General features: G+C 42.7%; 1 protein-coding gene across 1 annotated transcript; it reads left to right on the forward strand.

The window, feature by feature from the left end:
* The first annotated feature begins 4,172 nt into the window (after positions 1-4,172).
* Positions 4,173-5,687, forward strand: LOC127557914 (cyclin-dependent kinase 5-like). The gene is given in 2 exon segments (XM_051991191.1): positions 4,173-4,982; positions 4,985-5,687. Coding segments are annotated over 2 exon segments (876 nt in total). The 5' UTR covers positions 4,173-4,256; the 3' UTR covers positions 5,135-5,687.
* The last annotated feature ends 3,785 nt before the right edge of the window (positions 5,688-9,472 follow it).

The following is a 9,472-nucleotide window of genomic DNA, read 5'->3' on the forward strand; positions in this document are numbered from 1 at the left end:
ACAGGGAACTTACTTTGTTAAGGGCCAAACTAGTAACCTTTTGTAGCTGAAATGGGGCAGATGTTAGGAAAAGATTCTCCCCCGTTCCTCCCCCTCCATCCCCCCCCTACCTCCACCCACCCCAACCCTCATCCCGAAGAGATTCTATAGAAAGCATACTTAAGTTGATCAAGTCTTGATACAAATGCTAATGAGGTTTGCAGAAGAATTATACTAGGACTATGCAAAGATGCTCCTTTAGAGGAGATCATAAGATGCTGTGCCACAGTGGGCACAAATGCCTTTTATAGCCAGGCTATGATGCAGACTTCCCAAAATCCAAACATGGGGAGACAGGGCCCCTTTTGGCAAGGGACTTCAAGAGAGATTCATCAATTCTTTCAATGTGGTAAAGTAAGGCATCTGCAAGTTCAATGTTGGCATAGAGACAGAATGAGAAAACAGGGTGGGAGAACAAGACCCAAAACCCATGTCCAAAATGCAACAGAGGCTTCCATTGGGCCTCAGAATATAGTCTGATTCAGGGAAACAGGATGAGGGGCCCAGCTCCAGGGCCCAAGGCAAAAAACACTTGGGGCATGATGGCAGCCGATGGTGCACCCAGAGAGTGCCTAGAAGTCTAGTACCCAGACATGACCAATCAGCCAGGAAGCCATATGATGGGAGAAGGGGAATTACACAATCAATCAACCAGGAAACAACCTGATGGGAGAAAGGGATTACAGTTAGGGAGAATAGAATTGTATGTATCTGGGACTACTGAGATATCCCCTGGAGAGGTGAAATCTGTTCCTCTCCAGACTATGGATCCCTTTCCTCCAGGCACAGTACGCTTGACCATTTCACATCCTGAGAGTACTTACAAAACAATCCATCCACACACTGATGTGGGAAACAGGGGAAACAGTGTAGATAATATCCAGTCACTAATACAGGTAGACAATGTGTGACTTATCAAACAGGAGAAGTAGTAGCATCAGGTTTACTGATACAGAATCCTAATAAGTCTATCAACTGATAGTTGTCCAGATTCTGACTCCAAGCAACCAAATCCAGGAATATTCTGGACTGCAGCTGTGACAGCTGACCAATCTATGCTCACTATCTATATAAATGGCATACAATTAGAAGGATTGGTAGATACTGGTGCAGATCATACAGTTATTAGAGGTGCCAACTGGCCCAGTCACAGGCCAAAGATTAAGGCAGATACCTAAAGCAGATCAATAGCAGCTGAAGTTAGTGCTATCCCTTTGAGATGGACTTTTGAAGATGAAACAGGAGTTTTTAGTCCTTTTATAGTTGAAAAAATCTCCATCAATGTGGGGAAGAGACATTTTACAATAATTAGGATTACAAATGAGTACTTCAGTTTTTTTAGGCAGGGCTGCTGTTGAAGACCTGCCAACACTTCTACCTGTTCCTATTCAATGGAAAACTGATACAACAGTGTGGATAAAACAGTGGCCCTTAGCCAAAGATAAAATTACTTATTAGATATAGTACAGGAGCAACTTGACCAAGGACACTTATAACCTTCTCTAAGTCCTTGGAATTTCCCAGTATTTGTTGTAAGAAAGAAATCTGGAAAATGGAGGATGTTGACTGATTTAAGAAAGGTAAATGAACAGATGGAAACTATGGGAACTCTTCAGCCTGGACTTCCATCTCCTACTCAATTGTCTAGACATTGTTATAGACGTTAAGGATTGTTTCTATTCTATCCCTCTAGATAAGGAGGATTTGAAAAGGTTTGCCTTTTCAGTGCCCAGCATTAATTTAGCTGAGCCTTATAAAAGATCTGAATGGACAGTTTTGCCACAGGGAATGAAAAACAGCCCCACTATGTGTCAAATGTATGTTGCTGCTAACTCTTACTCCAGTAAGAAAAATATTTCCAAAAGTTATGTTATTACATTACATGGATGATATATTGGGATGTGCACCTGAGGAACAAATGTTAGAAGCATGTCTACAAAAGAACATAGAAACACTGAGGAACTACAAATTGTACATAGCCCCAGAAAAAATTCAAAGACATGCTCCTTTTCAATATTTAGGATACGAAGTATACCCTAAGGTGCTTACAGTACAAAAACTGTCCTTAAGAACAGAGAAGCTAAACACCTTAAATGACTTTCAGAAATTGATAGGAGATATCCAATGGATGCGACCAGTGTTAGGCTTCACTACCTATCACTTGCAACCGTTATATGACATTTTAAGGGGAAACAGTGCTTTAAACTCACCACGCCTGCTTACAAAAGAAGCTCAAGTGGCTTTGAGAGAAGTTGAACTGGCTTTATCCAATGTGGTTGAAAGAGTCACTCAAAAACCCTTGGAAATATCAGTTTTTCATCAAGGAGACAATGTGATAGAGTGGGTGAACCTCAAAGCACAACCAGAACAAAGCCTTACTCTTTACCCAGAGCTTGTGGCTAGAATTTTATTAAAGGCCTTTAAGCAAGCAGCACGATTATCTGGGATAAGACCTGACAAGATATATACCTTTTATGCTAATACACAAATTAATGTGTGCTGTGAAACCATCCCAGAATGGCAAATTTTATTAGCCATGGCTCCAAATTTTACACATGGATCGCCATTAAAGATAACCAGACTTTTACATAATTGGCGATGGATTCTTGAAGAAAAGGTTTCTAAAGTTCCTCTTAAAGGACCAATGATCTTTACAGATGCATCAAAACATAGTATTTGCACTGTATACTCTCATGACTTAATTATAAAGAGAGTAATCAGAACTCCTTTACAATCCACTCAGCAGAATGAATTGTATGCGATCATTCTAGCTCTTACTTATTATCCAGGAGACATAAATATAATATCTGATTTGGCCTATTCAGTAGGTATGGTACAAAGAATTGCCACAGCCCAAATAAAATTTGTAGCTTCTAATATATATCAGCTCTTTAAGAAACTTCAAGAACAAGTGAGAAAGCATCCAGGTAAGATTTATATCTTGCATGTCCACTCTCATAGTGGACTTCTAGGTCTATTTTTGATGGTAATTCAAAGGCAGATAGCTTTCTAACTATGTTGACCAATACTCCTTATTTCAAGAAGCCCAAAAATCTCATTTTAAATATCACTAGGCTGCTTGAGCTTTATATTTACAATTTGGAATAACAAGAGAGGAAGCTAGGAGCATAGTAAAAAGCTGTACAGCTTGCCTTCCTTTCCATGCTCCTACACTGCCTCCAGGGAAGAACCCTCGTGGTTTGAGACCCAATGAAATCTGGCAAATGAATGTGACCCATTATAAATCTTTCAATCATCTGTCTTTTATCCATGTTGTGGTAGACACCTTTTCAGGATTCACTTTTGCAATACCAGCAGCAAAAGAGACAGCCTGAGTGGTCACTGAATTCCTTATCTAAGCATTGCAATTAGGGGTGTGCCACAAACAATAAAAACAGATAGTGGACCTGCATATACTTCTAAACATTTTGCACACTTTTGTGCACAGTATAAGATTTTACACACCACTGGCATACCCTTTAATCCTCAAGGATAGGCAATAGTAGAGAGGATCAACAGAGACATTAAGACACTCCTCCAAAAACAAAAGAAAGGGAGAGCCACAGGTAACCCTAGAGAACTTCTCAATTTAGCCTTTTATACTATTAACTTCTTGATTTTTGACAAAGATGCGCTGGCTCCGGCAGACAGGTTTTATAACACACCGGAAGGGCAATGTCCAGTGCGAGCAGCTCCACTATCTTTAGATAATCGCCAGGTGATGTGGAGAGACCCAGAAAGTGGTGAATGGAATGGACCAGATAGGTTAACTGCTTGGGGGAGAGAGTTTGCTTGTCTCTCTACAGGTGGAGAAGGAATCAGATGGGTGCCAACAAGCTATATTCACCTTGTCCATTGAAGAGAGACAGAGCAGACCCTTGAAACGAAGGAGAAAACCCAAAAAATATTGGTGGTTCCGTTGCAGATTGTGCCCACCACTGAAAGAGCGTGGCAGTTATGGTGTTTGACTCATGGACATGAAAAATTGTTGGATTTCAAAACCCTCAGGAATCATTGGATTCTCTGAGATATGATAAGATTGTTGTAGGACTTGAAAATCCTCAGGAATCATTGGATTCTCTGAGACATGATAAGATTGTTGTAGGACTTGAAAACCTCAGGAATCGCTGGGGGGACTCTTTGGAGCCTCCTCCCCAGCTGAGCCGGGGTCCTAGCCTGGGAACCCGGGGCTCGCCAGGGGCCCCGTGGTCGTCGTGATGCAGAAGTATGAGAAACTGGAGAAGATAGGCGAAGGCACCTATGGAACCGTGTTCAAGGCCAAGAACCGAGAGACCCACGAGATCGTGGCACTTAAACGGGTTCGCTTGGACGATGACGACGAGGGGGTACCGAGCTCAGCCCTGAGAGAGATCTGCCTGCTTAAGGAACTGAAGCATAAGAACATTGTCAGGCTTCATGATGTTTTGCACAGTGACAAGAAACTGACCCTGGTTTTTGAGTTCTGTGACCAAGATTTGAAGAAATATTTTGACAGTTGCAATGGAGACCTGGACCCCGAGATTGTGAAGTCATTCCTTTTTCAACTGCTTAAAGGCCTTGGATTCTGCCACAGCCGTAATGTTCTGCACCGGGACCTGAAGCCCCAGAACCTTTTAATTAATCGGAATGGGGAGCTCAAGCTGGCTGATTTTGGCTTGGCACGAGCCTTTGGGATCCCTGTTCGATGTTACTCTGCAGAGGTGGTCACTTTGTGGTACCGTCCACCAGATGTCCTGTTCGGGACCAAACTATACTCCACATCCATTGACATGTGGTCAGCTGGATGCATCTTTGCAGAACTGGCCAATGCTGGGCGGCCTCTCTTCCCTGGGAATGATGTAGATGATCAACTGAAAAGAATCTTCCGGCTGCTGGGGACCCCAACTGAAGAGCAGTGGCCTGCCATGACCAAGCTTCCAGACTACAAGCCTTACCCCATGTATCCAGCAACTACATCACTTGTCAAGTTGTCCCCAAGCTCAACGCCACAGGGAGGGACCTACTGCAGAACCTGCTCAAGTGTAACCCAGTTCAGCGCATCTCAGCGGAAGAAGCTTTGCGGCATCCCTACTTTTCTGACTTCTGCCCTCCCTAGCCAGGGGTCTCCTTTGCCCTTTCCATTTCCAGAGAATCGAGTCCACTACCCTCGACCCCTCTAGGTCCTCAGATTGGGAGCTGCTCGATGCGCTCTCACCTTGCTGGCCCACTCTCTTCCCTACCTACCCAGGGACCCTGGGGCAGGAGAAATAGACCCTGGCAGCTAAGGGATTGGAGCCTCCTTTGCCCGTTTCTCTTCCCTGGCCCTTCTCTAGACTCCCCCGTCCCATTGGAAAAGGGGTAGGGGTGGGGATGGTGCTATGCACTTAAGCTCTGCTACTTGGGCCAGATGTTTGGGGTCAGCCTTGGTGGGGTTAGGGGTGTGAAGGATGGATGCCAGCCGGAGCCCCTATCCCCCCAGTTCCTGCGCTCCCCCCTTATGTATGGACTTTATTTAATTTCATAAATTGGCTTCTTTCCCACAAATCTAGGCTTATGTCATGAGAGAAGGTGTGTGTGTCTTTCTGTTCTGAGACATGGTAGCAGAGGCCTGAAGACTGTGACCTGCCTCCACTTACTAACATGTCTAGCCATCATCTCCCCCCACTCACTCTCATGGCCCCCTTTTGGCCCACGGTCCAGTTTCTTAGGAACCCAGTGAAACCCGTCACTCAGAAGAGGGATTAGGTTGAGTCTGCTCTGCCCACCAGAGGGCAGAAGTCAACACTAGGTGGAAATTAGGGCTCAGTTTTGGATCATCCAAAGGAAAGTCTTCCTAGGCAATTAGACCTAGCCAGAAATGGCATACGGGCCTCCCTGGGAGCTCTCTTCCTGGGGGTCTTCAGCTCGGTGAGTTGCTGTGCTGGGGGTCTCATGCAGAGGATGAACTGGTTCTGAGCCCCCTTCACTTGTAGGTGTCTGTGGAACCTGACTTGAGGTTGAACCTTTATGCTTAATTTCTGCCCAAAGGCTGGGAGATGTACGGGCTTATTCTGAGTACTGGTTGGGGGCAGGGAGGGGGAAGTAGGACTAGAAAATGAGAGTTGTCATTTATTAATAAACAGTATGGCTTTGAAAAAAAAAAAAGAAAACCCTCAGGAATCATTGGATTCTCTGAGACATGATAAGACTATTGTAGGACTTGAAAGCCCTCAGGAATCATTGGATTTTCTGAGAAATTATAAGACTGTTGCAGGAATTAAAAATCTGCTGGAATCATTGGATTCCCAAACATATAAAAAGACTGTTGCTGGACTTCAAAACCTTGTGGGGATCATTGGATTCCCTGACACATGAAGCAATGGACAATAGGTTGGTTTTGGATTATCTCTTGGCTGCTGAAGAAGGCGTATGTGTGACTGTTGTTTACATAATCTCCTTCTAGGACTTCTGGAAATCTTTTACAACACCATATTGATTCATATCATTTGTTATATCACTACTTGCATGTACAATTCATGTTTGTCACACCATGTTGAGCCTGCGCTGGCTGTGGGGAGAATAATCACTAATAGCCTGTGCATTATTGCTATGTGCTTGTGTAATATCTCCCATGCTGAAGGGTTTGTGCATACCTGTTCCTAATAAGACACTTCAGCCCAGAAACCCGCTAGCAACCCCCACTTCCCTTTGGTGCTTTTCATCTCCTTTCTTGAGATGTCAGGGAGGGTGTGATCATCTCCTTTTTAGTGCTTTCACCTCCCTTCCTGAGAAGTCAGGGGGGTGGGATCACCTCCTTTTTGGTGTTTTTACCTGCTTTCCTGAGAAGTCACCTACCTTTGGGGGCTCTCACCTTCTTGAGAAGTCAGGGATGGCGTGACCACCTGTGTTCTAAAATAAAAGAAAGTGGGAGATGTAATGGGCTGAAACTGAGGAGATGCACTTGGACAGCCAAACATGTAAGGCTAATTACTTATTGGACAATACTCTATTAGCATATGCTTGGAAAATAGCCCTTCCCACTATCCTGTGCTGGCTTAATCTGTTGGTATACAGAGAATGGTAGGAGGCATTAGAGGGTGAAGTAAGAGAAGCGAGAGTGACTTCTGGCTGGGAGAGGAAGGTGGAGATTCCTGTGTCAAAGGACAAAGAATAAAGTTCAAGTACTTTTGCTTATCCTGACTCTGGATGATTCTAAGGTATCCAGGGTGCTAACTTGGTCTTCACAGCAAACTTACAGTATTCTTTCACTTTCTCCCAGAGTTGCTTGGGAAATAACCTCCTCCCCAAAAAACTTGTGACTTGAAAAAGGAAAGATCTCTTTGCAGTTGGGGTAAGAAAAGGAGCAGGGAACTTCATTGTGGTCATCTTTGGCTTTATTTCCATAAAACTGTAAATTTGATGTTTTGAAATTTGAGAAAGAGACCCTGGTTTATCTTGCTGCAATTTAAGTGCTGGATTTAAGTGAGGTGGGCTGTGCAGAGCCACCAGCCTCACTCTATTGAGTAGTCCAGTGGTCAGACACAGATAAGAATGACTGGAAATGGCCCTGGATGCAGTGGGAGACCTTTGGCCTCTGTAAGAATCACAGGATTGTATCTTAAAGAGATCATAAAGAATGGAAAGGAACCCCCCCCCCCCAACATACACACCATGTGCAACAATGTTTGTGGCAGCCCTTTTTGTAGTGGGAAGAAACTGGAAAATGAGGGGATGTCCATCAGTTGGAGAATGGCTGAATAAGTTATGGTATATGAATGTTATGGAATATTATTCTTCGGTAAGAAATGATCAGCAGGATGAATAAGAGAGGCTTGGAGAGACTTACATGAACTGATGTTAAGTGAAGTGAGTGGAACCAGGAGATTATTATACATGGCAATAACAAGATTATACAATGATCAATTCTGATGGATGGGGCTCTTCAACAATGAGATGATTCAGGCCAGTTCCACTGATCTTGTGATGAAGAGAGCCATCTACATCCAGAGAGAGGAGTGGGAACTAAATGTGAACCAAAACATGGTATTTTTACTCTTTTTGTTGTTGTTTTTTGCATTTTGTTTTCTTTCTCATTTTTATTCCTTTTTGATCTGATTTTTCAGCATGCTATTTGTGGAAATCCATATAGAAGAATTGTGTATGTTTAACATATATTGGATTATTTGTGTTCTAGGAGAGGGAGTGAGGAGAAGGGAGGGAAAAGGTTTTGCAAAGGTGAATGTTGAAAATTATCAATGGAGGAGGTGGAGTCAAGATGGTGGAGAGGACACATATGTCTTTCTGAGTTCTCCTTTACCCTCAAACTATTTTTATGAAACTCAGCCTCAGAATAATGCCTGACTATCAAATCCCATGAATATTGGGAGTACAACACATTACCAATGGAAGATAATCTCAAAATTTGCCAGAAAAAGTCTGTTTTTGCTTTTGCCCGGGAACAGGACAGGGGTAGGCCTGGCACAGACTCAGGCAGATAGGCAGGGAGAACACAGAAAAGAGTTCATGCTGAGTAGACTAGAGAGGGGGATGGGTTGTGGTCTTTGCCAGCTGAAAATCTATGGGTAGAACTCTACCACAGTGTCAGCTACTCTGCTTGGCAGCAAACCAGCAAGTAGATCAGTAGAGAAGCTATAAATGTAGTGGGTAAAGACTATAACCCCAAATGCTAGAATCTCTTGGAACTTGGCCATACCCACCCAGCACTGGGAGGAACTCAGCACGATATCAGTATGCAACCATAACCCCACATTGCCCCCAAAGCAGACTGCAGCTTTTTTTGTTTGTTTGTTAAAATGAGTAAAAAGACAAAGCTGGCTCTAACTATAGAAAGCTTCTATACTGAAAGAGAGCAAATTTCAAACACTGAGGAGACTAAAAACAGTTTGTCTCTACATCCAAAGGTGGATATGATCTAGTCCCCACCACATAAGGCTCTTATAGAAGAAATTTAAAAGCTCTTTAAAAAGATCTAGAAGAAAAATGGGGAAAGGAAAGAGAAGCTTTGCAAGAGGGTCTGGATAAGACATGTAAATCATTAAAAGATAGAGTGGAAAAAGAAAACAACTCCCTGAAAAACAGAATTTGTGAATTGGAAAAAAGAAAATAACTCCTTAAAAAATAAAATTGGCAAAATGGAAAAAAAAAATTCCATAGAACAAAACAACTCATTTAAAAACACAATTGGACAATTACAAAAAGAAATAAAGTAAATGAAGAAAATAATTCATTAAAAATCAGAATTGAGCAAATGGAAATGAATGATCTGAAGAAACACCAAGAATCAGTCAAGCAAAACCAAAACAATGAAAAAATAGGAAAAAAATGTTAAATATCTACTTTGAAAAACAACAGACCTGGAAAACAGATTTAGGAGAGATAATCTAAAGATTATTGGACTCCTTGAAAATCATGATGAAAAAAAGAGCCTAGACACTAATTTTTCAGGAAATCATCA

Source organism: Antechinus flavipes, chromosome 3 (genome assembly GCF_016432865.1).
Source record: "Antechinus flavipes isolate AdamAnt ecotype Samford, QLD, Australia chromosome 3, AdamAnt_v2, whole genome shotgun sequence".
Lineage (NCBI taxonomy): Eukaryota > Metazoa > Chordata > Mammalia > Dasyuromorphia > Dasyuridae > Antechinus > Antechinus flavipes.